The 25,841-nt window shown below is 40.4% G+C and overlaps 1 protein-coding gene across 1 annotated transcript; it reads left to right on the plus strand.

Annotated features, from left to right (window-relative positions):
• Positions 1-19,594: 19,594 nt before the first annotated feature.
• LOC122623635 (histone-lysine N-methyltransferase SETD1B-like) lies at positions 19,595-21,241 on the plus strand. The gene is made up of 4 exons (XM_043802903.1): positions 19,595-19,927; positions 20,092-20,454; positions 20,516-20,797; positions 21,014-21,241. Exons 1-4 carry the CDS (start codon positions 19,595-19,597, stop codon positions 21,239-21,241), a joined length of 1,206 nt encoding a protein of 401 aa, XP_043658838.1.
• Positions 21,242-25,841: the final 4,600 nt, after the last annotated feature.

Genomic DNA, 25,841 nt, shown 5'->3' on the forward strand with positions numbered 1-25,841 from the left:
GAATCTAGTATACCCTTTTACTCTACGAGTAACGGGTATAAAAATTGGGTGTCATTGGAAAGGATCAAGCCCTTTCCAGTGGTATGCTTTTCACGATTCTGAAATTAAAAATACGACTTTTCATAAAAACTCTCAAAATTACAATTGCACTTCTTCGCTCACAAGCCATCTTGGAAGGGGGTGTACCTGCGCGCACAAGCAGTCATAAGGATGATCGCAAGGGTGGGGGTGAGATTTCTGTTCAAGGCTATGCACCTTACTGTGTCCTCAATTTTCTGGGAAGGTAACTGGTGGTTGGATTATTAGTTGAGAAATATTTAGAAATATCAAACAAACTGGTTATAGGGTCGTGTATACGTATATATAAAAAATCATATAATCATAAAACCGTTAAAAAAAACCGTCGTTCCCGTAAATTCCAGCTACTTTCAGCTAAAAGCTATGGAGCCGTTTAGAAGAAAGTCTAAACAATCTGAAGTCATAGCGACTTTCAGCTTAAGGCTACCCACGTTTTAAATGTATGCCTTGCAAATGTTACTTATAAAGTAACAATGACTAGTAGTCACCAATAATTTCATGAATCCTGACTGCGGTCATCCGAAATAATTCCCTACAGAGATATGTATTTCAGATTATCTGTGATCTGTCTCCATTTTCATTATGCTAGGAGACCCCATAAAATCAAATATTTATGACTCTTTGAACCTATTATCGAGAAAGCGGCTATTTACCTGCATCCAAACCCATAGCTCGCCCTCCTTTTCTGACTTCCCCATTGCAGTCTGTGCAGTCTGCAGTCTGTGAAGGCTCCTTAAATCGAGAACCAATCAGGTGGATTCTAAGAGTAGACACCCCCTGTAGATGTCAAACTCTCTAATCCTCGTGTATAAAAATGGATCCCCTTAAATTGCTCAGGATCAGTTCTTATAATACCTCAGCACTGCATACCAATGGATCTTACTGTAGAGTTTGTTGACTCAGTAAATGGAATAAATGTTCCAGGAGGAGTATTTGACCCTTCTATGTCATCTACCCCCACTACAAAAATTGGAAGTGAATTTGCGTCTCTTGAGTGGAGCGATTTTCCTTTTGGAGCGACAACGCAGGACGTTTTAAATGATCTTATACGAGGCAATGGAGACGATCAAGAAATGCAATGTGCACAGCATTTCGATATGGATATACTGCACACAGATCCTATAATCTATGAGTTTCCTGATGATGATCATTTCTTTGATCAGTTCATCGAGCCAAGTCAACACAACATTTATTTACGAATAATGAAGGATGAAGATGACCATTCATTACTAGACGTTTTATTTGATCTAGGTTTTTAATTTGTCTATTTTATACAGAAATTTATTAAATAAAACTATTTTACAAAATTCAATTCTCAAACTTGTTTTATCTTTATTTGATAACTTTCCATTGATTTACGCATACTCTTTAATTCTGCATCGTGCATCAGCAAGAGATGAACATTGTAATTATATCGCAACCAGAATTTACGTTCATTGGGACAGAAAAAGCAACAATAATAAGAAGATTTTGATTTTTGATAGCTGAAGTTATGCACTTTTAAGGTGTGTTTTTTTAAACCGCTGCGTGAAGCAAACGATTTTGTTTCCGAACACAACTCACAATACAACTTTGTCATTCTGAGGGTAAAAATTGAATCTGAGTTTTCGAGAAAAGTGCTGTCTTATATTAGGTTTGTAGTAACCTTTTATTTCATATGAAGTTATATATTTATACAAAATGAGATAGATATACTCAAGTATATAAAAATATTCTACATAGGCTTAACTGAGTTTATGTATATAAAGAGCATAACAGATATATTGGTATCTCTTTCACGTAGTATTTTGTTCTTGTAATATATATATATATATGTAGTGCTGAACAGTATAAAAGTCTCGTAATTGTAAGTAAATGCATTAGTATAATACGAATAGTTACAAGAGCATAACGAATCAAATCTCACGTTGGTCAGAAATGGTATGCATATAGGACATTAATAAATAAATCCTGTTCAAATTTTATTGAATTTCTAGTATTTCCTAGAGACTCTGAATGAATCGAAGCCTGTGATTGGTTATACAAAAACTGAAGATCTATGTATTGGATTTGAGTATAAGATCACTGGTTGTGAGCTGAAAAAGACACCTTATGGAACTAAGGTAGCTCTTTATTTAGCAGACAAGGACGAAAAAGATGTTTGGATTTTTCCACCTAAGAGTTATGTAAACAAATTCTGTACTAAGACACCTTTTAGGAAATTAAATGAGAATGGTATTACCCATATGGTATATAAGGGGAAGGATGTAAATAGATATAGTTCTGCACGAATTGAATTTTTATCAGTAAATAAATAAGTAAATGAAATTTTCCAATATAAAGGTTTGAGTTTTCTAAATCCAACATCAGTCTTTAAAAAACCTTAAAAGAACCTTAACGAAAATGGACTCCAAACCAATTGAGCTCTTCTGGATGCAGTTCAAAGACATGATATTTGAGGAGCACGTAACGCAGCATATATATTTGAAGAGCACTCTGGAGGACTTAGAGGATAAAGAACTGATCCATTCTAAATATGGATTCCACTACAAGCTTTGTCCCTGAAGTGATGATGACGCTTCGGAAGGACCCGATACGTGCCAGTGTCATAGGCTTCTAATTTTAAGAGACGAGGCCTTCAATATTATGTTAAAATAATATAAGCTAAACAAACGACTTAATAAATAAACTACATTGATTTTCTTAAATATCTTGCATTTTATTTTTTAAAATTAGACTTAAACATTTTAAGTATTAATTTATCGTAATATGAAAAGTCATTTCTCTTAAAATTTGTTAATAAATATTTTAGCGTTTTCTTTTTACATTTAAAAAGACCATACATTATGCAATAATGACCACACGTATTAGAAAAATATCCTTGTAGTTGTTGCTTGTTATAGCAATATTTATTTGCGTTAGATTTTAAAAATGTCACGAATTCCTTGTTTTGGGGAAATTGTCCATAGGAATCAAAAAATTCTGCTGATTTGCGACTTTCGAAATAGAATGCAATCCAATGAGTTCCTGGTTGATCTGATGTGTCGGTGTTTGCAATAATTAAAGCCGGATACTTTGAAATAGTTTTTGGAAGCTGGTCTGAAGGGTCCTTTAAAAATTGATTTTGTGTATATATGTTTTGTAAGCAAATTTTGAATTTGTAAAGTATTCATTTTAAAAAAAGGTTCGAATATTTCTATGCTTATCAATATCAATCATGGAATCGTATTCACAATATACCAGACAAGTAACGGCTTCACTAAGAGGTTCTGAAAATCTTCCTTCGATTCTTATTGTGCCTTGCGACATAAAATTTGAACATATGGTGGTATTTGACTGATCAGCAGTTAAATCAAAGGCTAATATAAAACTGTTCGTATCAAACATTTCCTTGGTAATTTGAAGACCACGATCATAATGTTTTATTCCGCTTGATCTGAATAGCATATTATAGCCTCTTGATCTTTGAACGTTTTCAGAGTTCGAGTAGTCAAATTCCAGAGCTTGCGAAGGAACTTGAACTCCATTCACCATTAGATTAAAGCGTTGCATTTTAAAATGTTCAAAATTAAATGGATCTAGTCCTCTGTTGCCTGAGTATGAACGGTTTTTAATCATACAAAAAGCTAGAAAATTTGGTAATTGTCCAATTACAGCATTGTCTATTGATAGCGTATTGTTTCCTGGGTAAATTGTAAACGATTTTACTTCTACTTTACTGAATGGGTAAAGAGCATTTTTTGTTTGTAAAACAAGATGATGAGCCAATAAAATGCTTCGGTTCACAGTTACATGATTCATGAAAAGTTGTGCTTCTAATATCTTTAAATTTGATTCGCTATCCTTTTCCATTAAATAAAATGCAGTTTTTTCAATATTAAAACAAGAGACATGATCGACTCAGCTATTGATCCTGATCAAGAATATATATACTTTATATGGTCGGAAACGCTTCCTTCTGCCTGTTACATACTTTTCAACGAATCTAGTATACCCGTTACTCTACGAGTAACGGGTATAATGAGATAGATATACTCAAGTATATAAAAATATTCTACATTGGCTAAACTGAGTTTATGTATATAAAGAGCATAACAGATATATTGGTATCTCTTTCACGTAGTAGTTTGTTCTTGTAATATATATATATATATGTAGTGCTGAACAGTATAAAAGTCTCGTAATTTTAAGTAAATGCATTAGTATAATACGAATAGTTACAAGAGCATAACGAATCAAATCTCACGTTGGTCAGTAATGGTATGCATATAGGACATTAATAAATAAATCCTGTTCAAATTTTATTGAATTTCTAGTATTTCCTAGAGACTCTGAATGAATCGAAGCCTGTGATTGGTTATACAAAAACTGAAGATCTATGTATTGGATTTGAGTATAAGATCACTGGTTGTGAGCTGAAAAAGACACCTTATGGAACTAAGGTAGCTCTTTATTTAGCAGACAAGGACGAAAAAGATGTTTGGATTTTTCCACCTAAGAGTTATGTAAACAAATTCTGTACTAAGACACCTTTTAGGAAATTAAATGAGAATGGTATTACCCATATGGTATATAAGGGGAAGGATGTAAATAGATATAGTTCTGCACGAATTGAATTTTTATCAGTAAATAAATAAGTAAATGAAATTTTCCAATATAAAGGTTTGAGTTTTCTAAATCCAACATCAGTCTTTAAAAAACCTTAAAAGAACCTTAACGAAAATGGACTCCAAACCAATTGAGCTCTTCTGGATGCAGTTCAAAGACATGATATTTGAGGAGCACGTAACGCAGCATATATATTTGAAGAGCACTCTGGAGGACTTAGAGGATAAAGAACTGATCCATTCTAAATATGGATTCCACTACAAGCTTTGTCCCTGAAGTGATGATGACGCTTCGGAAGGACCCGATACGTGCCAGTGTCATAGGCTTCTAATTTTAAGAGACGAGGCCTTCAATATTATGTTAAAATAATATAAGCTAAACAAACGACTTAATAAATAAACTACATTGATTTTCTTAAATATCTTGCATTTTATTTTTTAAAATTAGACTTAAACATTTTAAGTATTAATTTATCGTAATATGAAAAGTCATTTCTCTTAAAATTTGTTAATAAATATTTTAGCGTTTTCTTTTTACATTTAAAAAGACCATACATTATGCAATAATGACCACACGTATTAGAAAAATATCCTTGTAGTTGTTGCTTGTTATAGCAATATTTATTTGCGTTAGATTTTAAAAATGTCACGAATTCCTTGTTTTGGGGAAATTGTCCATAGGAATCAAAAAATTCTGCTGATTTGCGACTTTCGAAATAGAATGCAATCCAATGAGTTCCTGGTTGATCTGATGTGTCGGTGTTTGCAATAATTAAAGCCGGATACTTTGAAATAGTTTTTGGAAGCTGGTCTGAAGGGTCCTTTAAAAATTGATTTTGTGTATATATGTTTTGTAAGCAAATTTTGAATTTGTAAAGTATTCATTTTAAAAAAAGGTTCGAATATTTCTATGCTTATCAATATCAATCATGGAATCGTATTCACAATATACCAGACAAGTAACGGCTTCACTAAGAGGTTCTGAAAATCTTCCTTCGATTCTTATTGTGCCTTGCGACATAAAATTTGAACATATGGTGGTATTTGACTGATCAGCAGTTAAATCAAAGGCTAATATAAAACTGTTCGTATCAAACATTTCCTTGGTAATTTGAAGACCACGATCATAATGTTTTATTCCGCTTGATCTGAATAGCATATTATAGCCTCTTGATCTTTGAACGTTTTCAGAGTTCGAGTAGTCAAATTCCAGAGCTTGCGAAGGAACTTGAACTCCATTCACCATTAGATTAAAGCGTTGCATTTTAAAATGTTCAAAATTAAATGGATCTAGTCCTCTGTTGCCTGAGTATGAACGGTTTTTAATCATACAAAAAGCTAGAAAATTTGGTAATTGTCCAATTACAGCATTGTCTATTGATAGCGTATTGTTTCCTGGGTAAATTGTAAACGATTTTACTTCTACTTTACTGAATGGGTAAAGAGCATTTTTTGTTTGTAAAACAAGATGATGAGCCAATAAAATGCTTCGGTTCATAGTTACATGATTCATGAAAAGTTGTGCTTCTAATATCTTTAAATTTGATTCGCTATCCTTTTCCATTAAATAAAATGCAGTTTTTTCAATATTAAAACAAGAGACATGATCGACTCAGCTATTGATCCTGATCATGAATATATATACTTTATATGGTCGGAAACGCTTCCTTCTGCCTGTTACATACTTTTCAACGAATCTAGTATACCCTTTTACTCTACGAGTAACGGGTATAATTAATTCTTAAGTCAACATTATTGACATGAAGTTTCGTTTGATTAAATATATCACCATGCATTTTTCCAAATAGTTCTACCTTATTACTATTTTGAAATATATTTTTCAGAGTTTCATTAGAGCTCGGATAAACGTATTTTCCTGATGTTAATCGTCCGAAATTTGGAAAATAACCTTGCGAGGCCAAGTGGCTTTCCGAGGCGTCACTTCCATAGTTTAAAACTGTTTGCAGATATGCTCTATAATGATAATTATTATCACTAATATGTTATTTAAATATACTGATGAACTTCTAAATATTGAATGTAAGATATTTTTTACTACATCGACAGCATTTCCTTCAATGACGCTGTTATCATTTTTTTTCAATTGCACCACAAGTCGTAAATAAACACTTGATAGATCTCGATATGTTTCACCATTCCCTAAACAAACAAATTCGATTGAGGAGGCACCATCCAAGGATGCAATTGGATTATAAGAAACCTCTTCGGTTCGTAGTATTGAACTTTGCGTAGGGTGTGGTGCAAACAAATCCAATTCGCCTTTCATATATTCTATATGGTTACTCATTTTGTGTTAGAAAAAATATCCGTAACATTAAATTTCCTTGATGATTTCTTTCTTTTACGAGACGGTTGGGTATGTTTACGTTGTCGTTTAGATGTTAAATGATTTCGGTTTTTTCTACCACCTCGCTTTTTATTTCTTTTTCCACTGCCATTTTAAAACCGTGTCATTTTATTTATTGCTTTATTTTATAGGTTTTGTAAAGCAATTTTACTCTGTTCTTGAATAATATTTCTTAATGGCTTTCTATCAAATTCATTAATTACAGCTTTTCCAGTCTCTGCAGCTTGATTTTTTATAGCATTTAAACCCGAAATGAATAGTGGTTTTATGTAATTAAAAAGTCCACTAAAAAAGTTTCCGATTCTTCGACCTTGTTGAATAATTCGCGGGGTTACATATAGGGTTCCTATATTGGACAAACCTGCTCCACACTGATTTACATAATAATCCTGATAAGATTTCACCATGATGACTATTAGTGTTCTAAGTAAGCATTATTTGGGTATGTATTATTTATAGATTTGACCTTCTCCTTTTTCTAAAGTGAAGAGTAACAAAAATCGGCACTGCGGAAGTCTCGAAAGGTAATTTATATCCACTTGAATCAGTAATTAATATTGAGATTTCATTTGGAGACCATATATCCAAAGGATAATATTCAATATTTTTAAAATGAATATTTTTTTCTTTTCCGTTATAATGCATTACACGAAGACATCGGGGTCTCATACTACCAACAGACCTGGGTTTAATTATGTCAGTGTAAATAAAAATCAATCCACATTCAGATATTTTCGATTCGACAGCGACGTTTTTATATCTAAATGTTTCAGCATTTACTAAACTCACAAACTCTGCTTCTTCAGATAAATTTGTTTCTTTTGCAGTTGTTTTGCTAATATAATTATTCAGATACATATCTGTAATGCCTACTTCCCAGTCATCATTAATGTCTTCGGGGATATTTACAATGTTTGTAAATGCACACTTTACATTATCAGGAAATACATTCAATGAGTCATTACTGAGCAATGTAATAAAGAAATTATTTACATAATTCATTTTTATATTTAAATTTCTGCTATTGGTAAGATATCCAATTAAGTTTATTTTCCCTATTTGCACTAAATTTTTTCTAGTTGATCTTCGCAATTTTTCACGACCTGTAATATAATTTAAATTTTGATATGGTAATTTTTTCGTTGCTTTAATTTAATTTAACTTTTCTCATAACCTGCGTTGTTTTTCAGTAAGCTTTACTCTTACTACTGCTTGTTTTTTTATATCTTCTCTATCATCTGAAAACGAAGTGTTGCTTATCTTTCGTTTATTGTTAATTTTATTTGGAATTTCATCATCACTTTCTGGAGGTAAGTCAGGAATCTCTTCGTTTCTTGAAAAGCCGAATTTTACCTTTTTTTTAACATTCAATAACTTAGCAGTTTCTTTTGATTAAAAATCTTCTTCATCAGTTTTTTGAGGTAAATCCGTGAGCTCCGACATGTTCGGTGAAAACTTTGAATTTAATTTTGAAGTGTTAGGACTTATATCAATCGATTTTATTGTTTGAGATTCAGCTGTTTTCGTTGAATTTAAGTATGATTTTTGTTCATTTGAAGTATTCCATGATTTACTACGTTTTTTATTTTGATAGAAACTTAGTTCTTGACGAATCTTAATCCATTTATCAAAATCACTTATTTTGTTATTATTTAAAATTGGCAAAAATTTTGTAATTATTAATTCATTCCCTCGATCATTATTAAGTAATTTTTGTAAGGTATTAGGGTTCATTAAAATTACTTTATTTAAATTATGCTTATTTTTGATCATTTTTTAAAATTTTTCCAAAAATTCCTGAAAGCAACGAACTAATTAGAATTGGTAAAAAACCACTTTTTTGAATTAGGACTTTTCTCTTAGAGTTTAATGTACGCTTTGGACATGAAATATATCGCAATACTTTTACTTATACTTTATACTTTTTTAAAGCACTTAGATGCGCTTTATTGACTTTATGATTTCCTCGTAATGTATTTAAAACTATTTCTACTATTTCTATTTTGTTTTTACCAGCTCATTATCACCATTGCTTATAATTGCCTTCCGTAGTTTGTTGTTGGCCCTTTTGAGAACATACAATATATAATATGTTTGTTCGCTTTCAAGCGACTTAGGCTCTTTTTGTAAACCATATTCGTCAGAATAGCACACTGTATATTCCGAATTAAAAATGTCTGATCTAAATCTCAAGAGATCGCTTATTCCCTGGGTAAGATCAATAAGTAAATACCCGTGTGGTTGTTCTGTTACTTCTTTATATATTCTAAATAACTCCATGGGGTTTTCCGGATAAATTTGTCTTGCCAGGCATTGAAATTGCAGTTTGTCACGAGGATTTTTAAATGCAATTATATATTTAGTGTTAAGTGAAATATCTCTGGTATGCGATGATTTGTGAAATATATTTTGAGTAACAACAATAACAGATAAATTTCGGTGGTGGGAACCTTTAGTAAAGAGTTCACATACATTTTTGTTAAAGGCTCCCATCATCAAATCGTCCAATATCAAGAGAATAGGCTCATTAGTTTCATTTTCGATGGTTTCAGGAACTCCTTTAAAGTATTCAATGTTATTAAAATTTGGCTTAGCACTCTCCTCCCCATAACACCAAATAATTCGATCAATTGAAACATTAAAAAGATCATTCTTCTTGTTTATCAGATTTTCTAGAAATGTTGTTTTTCCCGATCCTGAAGGTCCGCAAATTAACATTGTGTAAGGATGTATAAATTGTCGAAACATTTTAAATGTATATTCACTGATTTATTTTATACAAGATAAACTGTAAAATGTATATTTTTCCGTTATTTATTGTATATTTGTTATGAAATATACTATGCTTTTTTATGATTTTCCTGGTCGCGTTTCTTGGCGCAGTTCTTCTCGAAATGCGTATCAGATCCGCAATAATTACAATATATAAGTCGAGAGTATCCTTTTTTCAAAGGATTATTACCAAACAACTTTTTAACGGAATCCATAGTAGACGATCTAAATGGTTTACAAACTATTTTTTATTTAAGTTTAGACATATGTATGTGTCACCATTACTGTATATTTCATAATTCGAGTTTTCTAAGAATACAAATAACTTAAACAAATTATTTAATGAACAGCGAAGTGGAAGTTTTTTCTTATGTATTCTACAATTGATAAACAAATTGGGTAGCTGAGTTAAACTTTTTCCAATATCTATATCAATTATGTTTGCTGTTAAGTACTTGCTTAAAAAGATTTTCTTAATTTCACCACGAACGAAAACTAAACGGTATTTGTTTAGCGGTGAAAGTATTTCTTCAAGACATGTATACGGAATATCTCCAGCTGACCAGTCCAATCCGTTTATTTTCTGATGATTAAGATGTTGTTGCTTAAGAGTTTCATTATCCAATTCCTTAATGTTAAATGGTGGTTTAAAATAAAAGTAATTAGGTATGACAGTTCCGGCCGGCATAAACGCTAACTCTTTTACAAAAACTTGTTTGTTGTTTCCAAGTAAATATTGAAAGTCTACTATAATGCTTGAATTTCGATCTACAGTGTTCATGATGGTTGGTTGAGACTTTTTAATCACTGAGGGTGAGTTTGGAAGGGCTTCCTCCTTTATATACCGCCAAGATCAGAATATACTTTTAGTTTGAATAAAGCACTCTAAGCCAATGGATACGTGCATAACTAAAAGAATGAAATCTTCTCGAACGACCCAGGATCATAAAGTCATTTTTGGTTTCGAATATTATGTTGGTCATAACTTAAAGTTGAAATGTGGTCAGTCAACTTCTCGTAATTTTTCGGCCATGATTTGGATGCAGCAAAGTAAAAACAAGAGAGAACGCTAAAGTCGAGTTTCCCGACTATCTGATACCCGTTACTCATCTAGTGAAAGTGCGAAGAAGTCTTCAGCACTGACAGTTTTTGGCGGTTTGTGGGCGCTAGAGTGGGCTTGGCAAAAAGTTTTTTGGCAAATCGTTAGAAATTCACAAGACTAATCCAAAAATGAAAAAATATTAAAACATTTTTCATAAGTGTGGGCGTGGCAGCTTTTGGCGGTTAGTGGGCGTTAGAGGGGGCGTGGCAAAAAGTTTTTTGGCAAATCGTTAGAAATTTACAAGACTAATACAAAAATGAAAAAATATCGAAACATTTTTCAAAAGTGTGGACGTGGCAGTTTTGGGCGGTTTGTGGGCGTTAGAGTGGGCGTGGCAACATGAATCGACAAACTTGCGCTGCGTCTATGCGTCTGTATGCTTAATCTAAACTTTCTAGCTTTTGTAGTTCCTGAGATCTCGACGTTCATACGGACGGACAGACGGACGGACAGACGGACATGGCCAAATCGACTCGGCTACTGATCCTGATTAAGAATATATATACTTTATATGGTCGGAATTATGTTTTTTTATACATTCAGGGTAATTTCCTTCTCCATCAACTAAACAAGAGTATGCCTTAGCCTTAAGTCCCGCAAAAGAGGTCATAACCTTACCGGCATCTTCATCATTTTTCATCATCTTTAATTTTTCCTGGTTCTTTATTATTAGCCTGTATTATATTAAATTGGTTTTCTTGCTTATAGTTAGAAGTATCAAAGCGTTGTGGGTTGTCTTTTATAGTTTGATAAAAATCTTCTTCTGAAGATAGTATAAATGAATCTGTATCCATATATGTATATTATTTTCGTAGATGGACTTTTAATTAAAAGGAAGTCATAATAAAATTCATACATTAGCCATTTTGAGAGTTCTAAAACCGTTACTCCTATATATATGGGTTTATCATACATAATTTTGGACGGCGTTGACTCAATTGCTGCTAAGTCTGAACCAAATATTTCTACGCTATGAAAATCATTTCTAGCTATGCGCTGTCTAAAACCTGGAGAATTTTGTTTCGATTGATAATGTTTAACTAAAGCTACTTGACGACGCTTTGCTACATTCTCCATTGTTTTTCCGTAAACAGCATTATTCATTAGCTTAAAAAAATTTTTTTCAAAATCATTTTCAGCCAATTTTCTCTGCTGTGTGTTTAGGTCGATATAAGGCTTCAGCCAGCATGATTGCGTAAAGGACAAAACTCGGTGTACCTTTCTTACAATAAGACCATGCTCTAAACAAAGTTGAAGCTGTTTTAAGTGAATTATGTATTCGCTTTTATTAGTTAAAACAGCTATAAGCTTTCTTTGCTTGCCCCCGGGTGGAATTTTATTTTCAGGACAGAATGGTAAATAATTATGTAAATCATGCTTATCGGCAGGATACTCCAGATCAACTTCTAGCATATACCCTATACTACCATCACATGCTAAATTTATACCCGTTACTCGTAGAGTAAAAGGGTATACTAGATTCGTTGAAAAGTATGTAACAGGCAGAAGGAAGCGTTTCCGACCATATAAAGTATATATATTCTTGATCAGGATCAATAGCCGAGTCGATCTGGCCATGTCCGTCTGTCCGTCCGTCTGTCCGTCTGTCCGTCTTTTGCCTTGAGGGGGCGCTAGAGGGGGCGTGGCAAAAAGTTTTTTGGCAAATCGATAGAAATTTACAAGACTAATACAAAAATGAAAAAATATCAATACATTTTTCAAAAGTGTGGGCGTAGCAGCTTTGGGCGGTTTGTGGGCGTTAGAGTGGGCGTGGCAACAAGTTGTTTGGCAAATCGTTAGAAATTTATAAGACTAATACAAAAATAAAAAAACATTTTTCAAAAGTGTGGGCGTGGCAGTTTTGCGCGGTTTGTGGGCGTTAGAGTGGGCGTGGCAACATGAATCGACAAACTTGCGCTGCGTCTATGTCTCTGGAGTCAGTATGCTTAATCTCAACTTTCTACCTTTTGTAGTTCCTGAGATCTCGACGTTCATACGGACAGACAGACGGACAGACGGACGGACAGACGGACATGGCCAGATCGATTCGGCTATTGATCCTGATCAAGAATATATATACTTTATATGGTCGGAAACGCTTCCTTCTGCTTGTTACATACTTTTCAACGAATCTAGTATACCCTTTTACTCTACGAGTAACAGGTATAAAAATTGTTCGGTTTTTTTGGATCGAAGTTTTTTAAGTATTTATTATTTGCTATAGAAATGCGCTGAGTGCATTGAGTCAACCCTCCCCAAATTGCTCTTTTTAAAAAATTAAACATATCACCATCACTTATTAGTTCTAAATTTACATTAGTGAACTTGAGCATAGCATCCCATGATATTGATGGCGCAGTAACATAATTAATGGGATCTAACTTATAAATTTTTTTGCAAATTTTCCTAAAATTTTCAAACACAACTGCTAAAATTAAAACATCGCTTTCTAAATATAGTTTTAAATAGTCTTTAATAGTTCGACAGTTAAATGTCTCCCAGACTTTCTGTGCGAAATTAAAGTTATCTATACTACAAATTTCTTCACTAAGAGAATTATAACAAGAGAGAATGCTATAGTCGAGTTCCCCGACTATCTGATACCCGTTACTCAGCTATTCGAAGTGCGAAGGAGAGTCTTCAGCACTGACAGTTTTTAGCGGTTTGTGGGCGCAAGAGTGGGCGTGGCAAAAAGTTTTTTGGCAAATCGTTAGAAATGTACAAGACTAATACAAAAATGAAAAAATATTAAAACCTTTTTCAAAAGTGTGGGCGTGGCAGTTTTTGGCGGTCTGTGGGCGTTAGAGTGGGCGTGGCAAAAAGTTTTTTGATAAATCGATAGAAATTTACAAGACTAATACAAAAATGAAAAAATATCAAAACCTTTTTCAAAAGTGTGGGCGTGGCAGTTTTCGGTTGTGCGGTTTGTGGGCGTTAGAGTGGGCGTGGCAACATGAATCGACAAACTTGCGCTGCTTCTATGTCTCTGGAGTCTGTATGCTTAATCTGAACTTTCTAGCTTTTGTAGTTTCTGAGATCTCGACGTTCATACGGACGGACAGACGGACATGGCCAGATCGACTCGGCTACTGATCCTGATCAAGAATATATATACTTTATAAGGTCGGAAACGCTTCCTTCTGCCTGTTACATACTTTTCAACGAATCTAGTATACCCTTTTACTCTACGAGTAACGGGTATAAACACTATCAATGCTTGGAAGTTGGGTATCATTAAACTTTTCAAAACTATCTAAGTAGTCATAGGGAAACACCCCCTTCCTCCTCATTTGCTTAAATTTTTCTCCCTGAAATTTCGTACTTAGAATTTTAAAATCTTTATCCTCCATATAGTTTTATAGTTTATCTAAACTTGAATTTAAAAATCGGACTGAATCTATGTATCTTATTTTGTATCTGCTTGTAGCATTGATTTTTATAGTTTGCGTAAGTGCTATATAGAGCTCTTTATTGCAAGGTATGGGACTTAAGTCCCCCTCTAATTCAGTAATAAATAAATTAATATCATATTTAGATAAATTATGGAACACTACAGAAAGAAAGGTCACTTAATCTAAACTTAGCTTACAATTTCTATGGATAGACCTACGTATTCTCCAGAAAATTGATCAAAGAATTGTCAGGTCGCTCGAATTATTTCTTTCTCGCAGGCGCAACAATTTCCTTTTGAAGCTGTTCATCGAATGTGTCATCCTCGTTCTTGAGTTAACCAATATTGTAATACAGGCTTAAAGTTTTTTCTTTAAGTGTTTTACAAAATGTTTGTATGCAATCAACGCCTATAAAATTATAAAATTTAAATATGTTAGTTAAATATAATTTTATAAAAATGTTGTTCTATTCACCTTCGTAGGTCCACAGCTCGTTAAGATTAGGATAATCTTTATGGGCAACATAAAAAGATACGGCACATGCCGTATGCTTTTGTACTTGCGTGGTTGACGAGGAAGCAGAAGAATTCAAGCATGTTCTGTAATTTTCAAGAACAGCCTTAATGTCTGCATAAATTACAACTGGAGGAGATAATTTTTTGTGATATCCTTTAAACGATGTTGTCGTATTAGGGTCAGGATAAAATGAGGACACTTTTCCGCATTCCAGTTTGTTGTGAGTAGTGCTTTTCACATGATAACACTGAAGACAGTTCTCACAAAAATATCCTCTCGATTTTCCTTTAGAAAATTGTGAAGAGCATAATGTATAAAGATTTGTTATATACGCATAATGCATAATGTTTTGGGTAATATTATCGATTCCCAATATATTAATGTGGTTCCGTTTTCTTTCTTTTGTTTTAATCGTGGGACCAACAATTTTTTCACCTGCTTCATCAATTTCATAAATATTTATACTAAAGTTGACATTGTTTTTCTCAAAATGTCGAACTCCTATTTTCTCGATTGGAAATTTAATTCCCGAAAAATCTAAAGTCATTCCGCCATACACAATAGTTTCATCATTAATATTAATGTTATAGCTTTGAGGCTTTGTCATCCTTTCTTTCGAATATTTCCTTTGCTGGGGGGTTGTAAAAGTCATATTTTCATGGTTTTGATTAGCTATAAATGCTAGTATACACCACTTTAAACAAAATACGTCGGCATTCTGCACGTTTATTAGCGCATTTCGGGCTCTTATTTTTTGAGGAGCTTTAATGTATCCGCTGGCAGGAATGTTTTCCAGTTTTATTATAGTAGTTTCAAAATAGTTAAAATTTTTAATAGCCCAGCCTGAGTCTTTTTCTTGAAATTCGCTGCTTCATATATAAGCAATCTATGGCCGAATTTAGCTCATCAATAATATCTTCATTTATGTATACAGATTTGTAGTCAGTTTTAAAGTGCTTCATTGTTTCCACTGTAACTCCTTCATCTGTTTGCTTTATATATGTACCATATACACTTAGGTTAAATTTAATGGTTCTGTAGTCTATCATACAATGCTTTATAACTTCAACTATATATTTTTGACACTGCTGATAAAACTCTTTTAAATCAATCATATTAATAATAATAATAATAATGCAACGACGTGCATCCAGCGGCGAGAATCACCGAATTCTGTTCAGCAAGTGACGCTAAATAAAAGTGGTTTAAATCTGAGAATCTGTCTTCTTCTTGGTCGGGCAATCACACAAATCATAAATTTGGTGGGACGAACAAACAAAATCTCTGAGCTAGCCGTTGCATTTCGTAGCGCAGAAATAAGAAAATCAGTTCGTTACATCTGGCGCCCAACCGTGATTGTCCTGACCAAAAAGAACAGAGGAGAAGATGGGGAAATCGTGGCTATACAGCCTGAAGAGGGATGACTTTCCCGCAATAGCGAGCGCCCTAGGCATTAAGCTCGAAGGGTTGGTCGAGGATATGCGGAGGACGCTGTCCGAATTTATCCAGCAGACCACAGACGAACCCGAAACAGTCGCCATACTGGAGGCGTTGGAAAGGGAGTACGCAAGGAGACCGGCCCCGGAAATCAAAGTCACCGGTGTGGAAGGCCTGGTGGGGAGCCTCGATGTCCAGAGCATGATGGACGCCAGCGGGAGCAGACCCGAAAGGCAGGAAACCGGGAGTGAACGGCGGGAAAGCAGCCGCGAGAGAAGGGAGAGGCGGGAGCCCAGCCGCGATCGGCGAGACATCGCAAGGGTAGCCCCTCCGGATTACGCAAAGGTGGCGAAACAGGTGCGGGAGTGGAGCTTCCGGTACGACGGTCACGACAAGCCATTGGAGTTCCTGGAGCAGGTGAAGTGGTCAGCAATGACGTACGGCCTGGATATCAACCAAATCCCGCGAGCGATGCCGGAACTGCTGAAGGGCAGGGCCCTAAAGTGGTTCATCGCCAACAACAGATTCTGGGAGACATGGGCAGAGTTTATCCATAGCTTCCAAGAATTCTTCCTGCCCAGAGGCTTCATGACGAAGCTGGCAGACCAGGTCAGGCAGAGGAAGCAGCGGCATGGCGAGTGCTTTAAAGATTACATGGTGGACATGCAGACCCTAATGCGGCCCTTGGGGATGTCCCACAAAGAGATCCTGGAGAGGATAAGGGAGAACAGCACTCCGGCTCTACGGATGTTTGTCCGCCCATACGAGTGCCGAAACTTGGATGCTCTGATGGTCCTGGCCGACGAATTGGAGGAACTGGACTCCCAAAGGGAGCGGTTCGAGTCAGAGCGGACCCAAAGAGCCCGCCACCAGCGGGATTTCCCAAGAGGGGAACAGCACACGGTGTGCAGAAGGTGCCAAGAGGAGCGCAAAGGACCGTCGAGGCACGAAACGAACGGGAGAGGACCAGACCCGGCGCGGCGGGGGTTTGTGTTAAACCCAGCGCAAGCCTGCCATAGGTGCGGAAGCCAGGAGCACTGGATGCGGGAGTGTCGGAACCGACCGATCACATTTTGTTGGTCGTGCGGAAGAATCGGCCGGAAGACCGCAGAATGCTGCCCAAGATCGGGAAACGCCACGCGACCCCAGCCTCAGAGGGGCAACCAGGGTTCGCAAGGTGCTGCCCCTCAAAATTAATGGGCAAGCTGAAGGCGGAAGAAAGGCAACTTTCCGCCACAGTGCTCATAGACGGAATGGAAGTTAAGGCCACGATGGACACCGGAGCCACAGCAAGCTTTATTAGCGAAGAGTTGGCGGACAGGTTGCGGGCAGTAGGAGAGGTCGTAGCCACGAGAAGAGAGGTGCGGATGGCTGATGGACGGTTTGAGGAGGTCACATCGCTGCTCGAAGTGGACGTAGGACTGGGAGAGAGGACCGTAAGAATGCAACTGCTAATCCTCCACAACATCATCGACGCTCTAGTACTGGGATGGGATTTCCTAACGAAAGTTGGAGCCAGGATAGCATGCGCGGGTCTGAGCGCAACGATACCTGCGGGACAGCTGGTCCGAAGCAATGCACGCGAGAAGCTGTCAGTGGCAGTCGTTTAGAGGACGACCGACTTTGCGGAGGAAGATATAGACGGCTTCCTGAAGGCAAAACTAGCAGAATTGGGAAGAGTCCAAGGGACGTCAACGGTGGCGGTGCACAGAATCACGATGAAAGACGATCAACCGGTCAAACAGCGCTACTACCCGAAGAACCCGAAGATGCAGGTGTAGATCAACGCCAAGGTCGACGACTTGCTACAAAAGGGGTGCATCGAGCCGTCTAGGAGCCCGTACAGCTCTCCCATAGTGATGGTGAAAAAGAAGACGGGTCAGTGGCGCTTGTGTGTGGATTTCCGCCAAATAAACGCAAAGTCCGTGAAGGATGCGTACCCGATGCCAATGATCAACTACATTCTGGATCAATTAAGGGAGGCGAAATACATAAGCAGTCTAGATTTGAAGGACGGGTACTGGCAGATTCCGTTGGCAGCGGCAAGTCGGCAATATACGGCATTTACGGTGCCGGGAAGGGGCCTGTTCCAGTGGAAAGTAATGCCGTTCGGACTGCACTCCGCATCGGCAACGTTCCAGCGGGCGTTGGACCAGGTGACGGACACTACAAGAGCATAAGCGCAACCTGAAAGAGGTTTTCCGGAGGCTGAGGGCGGCAAACCTGAAAGTTAATGCAGATAAGTGCAAGTTCTTTCGAAAGGAGCTACAATACCTGGGCCACCGGGTGACGGATCAGGGCATCGGAACGGATCCGGAGAAGGTAGCGGCAATAGCTCAGCTAAAGCCCCCGGGAAACGTGAAGGAGCTGCGACAGTACCTAGGAGTGGCGTCGTGGTACAGGCGTTTTGTACCGGATTTTGCAACGTTGGTACAACCACTGAACGCACTCCTCAAGAAACAAGCAAAATGGGAATGGACTGACGCCCACCAAGAAGCATTCGAGGCCGTCAAAACTAGGTTGGTCGCCGACCCGATCCTGGCATGCCCGATTTCACAAGGACGTTCGTGCTACAGACGCCAGCGACTACGGGCTGGGCGCTATCCTCACACAGCACTCCGAGCAAGGCGAGCGGGTCATATCCTACTCCAGCAGAGCGCTGAACGGAGCGGAGAAAAATTATTCTGCAACAGAGAAGGAGTGTTTAGCAATAGTGTGGGCTGTCAGGAAATTAAGACCATACCTGGAGGGCTACCATTTCAAAGTGATAACGGATCACATGACCCTGAAGTGGCTGAACAGCATCGAAAGCCCGTCCGGAAGGATCGCGAGATGGGCATTGGAGCTCCAACAATTCGACTTCGAGAGGGGCCGTTCAAAATAAAGAAATTCACGTCGCCGGCAATTTGTATTTTGGAACACGCAACAACGAAGAAGACAAAAACGGCTCATATTAGCGATTTGAAGCTGGGAAGCGCGGGCGCCGGCGGGCCAGAGGACAACGAGAGCGACACACCACAATAAAACCCTTTCGCGAAGAAGGGGGGAAGACGATACAGGGTATCGAAAAGTCGGAAATCGCAGTTAATCACTCACACACACACACACACACACAAAAGGCCCGTTGGAGCGCGAGAGCCGGACAGGGAGGGTACACAGCCGGAAAACCGTTAACGGCTAACGCACACAATTGCGAATTCCGTGGGAGGCAGGTGCACGGAGGAGAATCCCGTTACCGGTACAGGCCCCGCGGAATAACGGCGGAAAGGAGCAGATCGAAAACCGAGGTTTCGTCGCGGCGGAAAAAGCGAGAGTCGGTCTTTTAAGATCAAGTCGGCACAAGATGATGAGCAACGCGCAGAACAACCGGGAGGTGAGGGTGACCGGCACTGGGGAACAGCCCGGAGCGATATGGAGGGCGGACGTCGAGTCCTACCTCCAGCTTCTGGCGTCACCCTTGGTGTCGCGATCCTCATCCCCGATCCAGGAGGACACGGAGGAGGTGCCCGACACGGAGCTGTCGGAGGACGAGGCGATGGCCGAAGGACCGGTGGACTATGTGTCCCTCTCTTCGGAGAGCGAGGAGGACGACGGGGGTGAGACCGTCACCCCGGTGGTGTCCTCGGAAGAGGACGAAGGAGGCCGGAGCGCGAGGGCGAGGATGACCTACCGCAGCGTGCGGCGGGCGACGCAGGGCCACGGGCGGATCCGTCTTGGAGATGCGATGCCGTCGAAGGACCTGCGGGAGATGCGTCGCAGCCACCGCCACCACCAACGCAGGAGCAGCCGCCGACGCCGGAGCCGCAGCACCCAGAGATGCCGCAGCCACCGACGTCGCAGCCACAGCCGCCGCTGCCGCCACCGGCGCAGTTGCAGCCACCACCGACGCAGCAGCAGCAGGAACAGCCGCAGCCGCCGACGCCGGGGCCAAAGCACCGAGAGATGCCGCAGCCACCGACGCCGCAGCCGCAACCGCCGCCAGCACCACCGACGCCGCCGCCGCCGCGCACGCCGACGCCGACACCCCAGGATGAGGAGGGGCCCCGGTGCGAGCGGCAGCAGTCCTGGGAAGTGGACCAGGCGCACGTCGCGCAGACGCTGCGCACAATCGGCCTGGGCGGCCGCCGGTGGCACCAGCAAACGGTGACCTGGACGTGGCCCGCACCGCCGGAGGACACGCCGGAGGCCCGCGTGTGGGAGGAGGTGGGCGCGGTCGGATGGAGGCCGGTGGGGAAGCGACCCGCGAGTTCGCGCACGGATAGAGGACGAAGACGCGGAAGAGAACCCGGAGAAGGGTCCGTGGGTGTGGCCCGCACCACCACCACCGAAGCTCGCGCGGCAGGAGTCATGCCCCGAGGCAAGGCAGCCACCGCAGCGACCCTGCCTCCGCAGGCAGCAGTCGCTGTGTGAGAAGCCATGGAGGGAACTCGAGCGCGCGGAGTGGCCACCCAAAGTGGTCGAGGAGGCCGAGGCCCAGGCGGGCAGAAGCCACAAGGACCGCTGGGCCAAGCTCTTCGTGCTGGACGGCCAGCGGTTCCGGCTGAAGGTGCGTCGCGGCGGGGACATACGAGTGTATGTGCCATAATAAACACAGATTGGCGAAAACGAAAGCAAAAGAGAGTTGTGGGTCAGGGGAGGGCAAGGGCACACATTGCTCAAATTAAAAAAAAGGAAGGAGTCATCTGCAGCAGCCAACAGGCACGCGGGCCAGCGAGCGGACGCGGGGCCAGTCACGCGGGCCAGCAATCGGACGCGGGGCCAGGCACGCGGGCCGGCAAATCGACGCGAGGCTGCCGAAGGCGCGGAGACGGAAAAGGAGGCCTCCAGGGCGCTTGAGGACCAGGGGCAGCCGCCCGGAGCATGGAGGGGCGTTCATCTGAGGTCCCTGCCGAAGGGCCTCCAGGGTGCCCGTGTCCAAGGCCGGCAACCCTGGAGCCTCAAGGGGCATCATGTCATGTCCGAGGAGCTGAAACGAAGAGAGGATGAGTAAATATGGCGGTTTTTACACTAAATTCCGTAACTTACCTCCATTGAGCTGCAACTCCGAAATCCACGTGTCTGGAGAAAATCGGGATGGGGGCGCTACGATAATAGCGGTCGATCGATAGTGAGATCGATAGGGAACAAAAAATACTGGATTTGATATTGATTTTCAACACGCTGTCACACTATTGGCAGCAATCGGCACGACATCGGAATATCGGAACAGGAAGTGGCAACGCCGGTCGCCAATATCGATAACTCGATCGCACAATCAGCGATGGGACAACATCGGTAGGAGTCGGAGGTGGCAACGCCGGTCGCCAACATCGATAATCGATCATGGTGAGTATCGGTGGAGTTGCCAGGGATGTGAAGCGATGAAGAGGCGGGAAATTTAAATGCGGAGCTGGTGACAAGAAGCGGACGGCAACAGATGCAGGAGGCTGGAGAAGGGCGCAAAGATCAAGATGCCGAGTCGAGACGTCGAACGACAGGGTCTACTAGGCTGAGGCTGCCGGGCTGAGATCAAGGAGGCGCAGGTCGACGTGAGGAGAATGGAACGTTGAGGATCAAGATGCCACGTCGAGATGCTCGAATAGGCTGAGACGTAAGGCTGCGATCAGGAAGGCGCAAGGAGGTTCAAGATGCCAAGTCAAGACGCTGAACGACGGGGTCTAATAAGCTGCGACTGCCAGGCTGAGAACAGAGGGCGCAGGGTCGACGAGAGGTGATCGAGGAAGTTGCCTATGCAAGGAGGAACCGAAGCAGAGGACCGCCGGAAGCAGCATTCTTTTTAAATCTTCCGAAGAAAGTGGGAGATGTGAGGAGTCTTAAAACTCCCCACAAATCCGGGTGCAGGAGATCGGCGTAGCAACAGCGAAGACGGCTGGAATGCGAGAGGAGTCAAGGGCGGTCAGGTCAAACGGTAAATAATAGACTTTGGACCCCGGCAAAGCGGAGAGACCGTGAATTAAAGGTACCGCGCTGGACCTTGGACTCAAGGCAGCCAAGGGCACAAAGGTCGAACGGTAACGGTGCGTACTTTGGACAAGCACAAAGAGGACACACCGTGAACTAACGGGACATGTTTTGGACCTTGTACCCGAGCGAGCCGTGTGCAAAAAGGGAACTAACGGAATTCCCGCAGCCGATATAAGGGACGGCGCCGGCGCAGCTCGGGACAGTCAAGAAGAAGTACGCGAGGGCCATACAGGCGTACGGTCAGTTAAGAAGTACGCGAAGAGTCGATACCCAGTGACGGTGAAACAACGGGAACACAAGTGCGTCAAACGGGCATCCAGAGTGGATCGCCGCACGTGAAGATCGGCGAAGGACGAGCAAACACAAGGACCTAGCGTGGTCGGAAAGGGACGGTGGAGTCAGTGGTCGCAACGGTAGTTCGGAGAGGAGCGCTAGCTTAACTCGCGGACGATACACCCTGCCCCATAACATCCTAAGCCCCGGTCGAGCCCGTAGGTTATCCTTCGGCGAGGGCAACAAGTGCCTGGTACACGCAGGAAGGGACGGTGGAGTCAGTGGTCGCACGGTGGTTCGGAGTGGAGCGCTAGCTTAGCTCGCGGACGATACACCCTGCCCCATAACATCCTAAGCCCCTGGCGAGCCGGTACGGATCCCCGTCGGCAGCGACGCAGGCGTACGACGGAAGGACGACGAGGGACCAACGACGTGCATCCAGCGGCGAGAATCACCGAATCCTGTTCAGCAAGTGACGCTAAATAAAAGTGGTTTAAATCTGAGAATCTGTCTTCTTCTTGGTCGGGCAATCACACAAATCATAAATTTGGTGGGACGAACAAACAAAATCTCTGAGCTAGCCGTTGCATTTCGTAGCGCAGAAATAAGAAAATCAGTTCGTTACAGAACATAAGTAATATTAAAAGCCGTGTAACCAAAACGCCACTGAACATGTTCTATGTAGATCTCGAGCCAAACAACAAAAACGGAGATATATATAAAGTAAAACACATTGGTAACGCTATTGTCAACATAGAGCCACCCCGCAAAACCAATGAAATTGTTCAATGCTATCGCTGCCAGGAATTCGGACACACAAAATCGTACTGTGCCAAAACGTACCGATATGTAAAATGTTCTTCTCGACACCAAAGCAACCTCTGCCCGAAAAATATTGATCAACCAGCAAAGTGTGCCAATTGCAACGAAGAACACGCCGCCAGCTACAAAGGGTGTAGAATTTATCAGGAACTTTTGTCAAAAAAATTTCTGAATAGCAATAAAGACCAGAGTAAAAATGATTTAGGAAACTCTCAATCTTTTGTTCCGCCTAACAAACCAACATATACCCAACAAAGTAACGATTATCAAACCTACGCCAAAATTGCTACAGGGAATAGCAAAACAAACACTTCACTAGAGAGAATAGAGCAACTTCTAGAAAAACAGTCTGAACTTACTAATAATTTACTTAACATGATTATGTTACTTGTAAACAAACTATGCAAGTAAATCTAAATATCGGTATATGGAACGCCAATAAGCTTTCCAACCATGTAAATGAAATATCCATCTTTATGAAAATGAATGAAATTGACATTATGTTAATCTCAGAGACTCACTTCACCAGCAAATCATATATCAGAGTTGTTGGATATGATATAATCAAAGCTGATCACCCGTCGGGCAGAGCTCATGGCGGCGCAGCTATTTTAATTAAACAGGGCCTAAAATTTCAAATTATGGACAGCATTAGAGAAAACGCTATGCAAGCTGCCACGGTCAAGATCAAATGTTTGCATGCGGACGTATCTGTAACAGCGATATACTTCCCCCCAAGATTTTCTCTCAAAGAAGAAGACTTTAAGAACTTTTTCCATAAACTTGGAACTCAGTTTATAGTAGGAGGCGACTTTATTGCCAAGCACCCTTGGAGGGGCTCCAGATAAAGCTGTTGAGCTTCTAACAAATAAGATCCATAAAGCAAGCTTTACATCTACGAAGCATCCAGTCAGAAACTCACAACCAAATCAACTCTATCTCTCAGCTGAAATCCGAAGACAAATACAAAACAAGAGAAATTTGCGTAAAAGATGGCAAGAATCCCGCTACCCTGGTGACAAAAGATCCTATAACAAGGCTGCATCTGATCTCAAAAAACTACTGTCAACTTTAAGAAATGAATCCCTTGCTGAATATCTTAGAAACCTAGATCCACATTCTTGTAACCACGAACATAATTTATGGAGAGCAACCAAATATCTTAAGCGACCTGCAAAAAAAAACACAGTAGTCCGAAATAGTAATGGCGATTGGTGTAGATCTGATGATGAACAAGCCAAAGCATTTGCACAACACATACACTCTGTATTTCAAACAAATGATATTGATAACCCGCAAACAGAGAGAGAAGTAGATAACTTTCTCGAGTCACCATGTCAAATGAGCTTGCCCATTCGTAAAATCAGTATTGATGAAGTTACATCAGAAATTAAATGGTTGAATAATAAAAAAGCTCCAGGTTCGGACAAAATTGATGTTTCAACCTTGCAGAATCTACCACCAAAGTGTATACGATATCTTACGCTTATATTTAATGCGATCTTAAGAGTTGACCACTTTCCAAGCCAATGGAAATGCGCAGAGATAATGATGATCCTTAAACCAAACAAGGCAGAAAATGAAGTGACATCGTACCGTCCCATTAGTTTGTTGTCAATATTCTCTAAAGTATTTGAAAAAATACTTTTAAGGAGAATGTTGCCAATATTGGACAAATTCGCTATTATTCCCGAACACCAGTTTGGATTTAGAAGAGGCCACGGAACTCCTGAGCAATGCCACAGGATTATAAATGAATTCTTATTAGCTTTTGAGAACAAAAAGTACTGTAGTGCAACATTTCTTGATGTTCAACAATCGTTTGATCGAGTCTGGCACAATGAATTATTATATAAAATTAAAAAGTGGCTACCTGCACCATATTTCTTATTATTAAAGTCATACCTGACAAATAGACACTTTTACGTGCAACAAAAAAATGAATCCTCGTCGTTGTTTACTATACAGGCTGGAGTCCCACAAGGCAGCGTCTTAGGGCCTGTTTTATACACCCTGTACACGGCCGATATGCCAGTTACAAATACCTGCACTGTTGCAACATACGCTGATGATACAGCTATATTAGCTACTAGTACATCTAAAGAGGAAGCCTCACAACTCCTGCAATCAGAGCTCTGCCTTATTGAAAGTTGGTTCCTGCTCTGGAAAATAAAAGTCAACGCCCTAAAATCTGCGCAAATAACTTTCACATTAAAAAGAGGTAACTGTCCAGAAGTTTTATTTAATGGATCAGCAATCCCACAAACTAACTGCATAAAGTACCTTGGCTTACATCTTGATCGCAGACTAACGTGGAAAGATCACATTAAGGCAAAGCGTCAGCAACTGAGCCAAAAAACTTTGAAAATGACCTGGTTGCTTGGCCGAAAACCGTCAACCACTCTGGAAAACAAAGTCCGTCTATATAAAGCTATACTAAAGCCCGTGTGGTCTTATGGCATACAGCTCTGGGGTACTGCCAGCAACTCAAATATTGAGATCCTACAACGATATCAATCAAAAACACTGAG

This window comes from Drosophila teissieri, chromosome 2L (genome assembly GCF_016746235.2).
Source record: "Drosophila teissieri strain GT53w chromosome 2L, Prin_Dtei_1.1, whole genome shotgun sequence".
Lineage (NCBI taxonomy): Eukaryota > Metazoa > Arthropoda > Insecta > Diptera > Drosophilidae > Drosophila > Drosophila teissieri.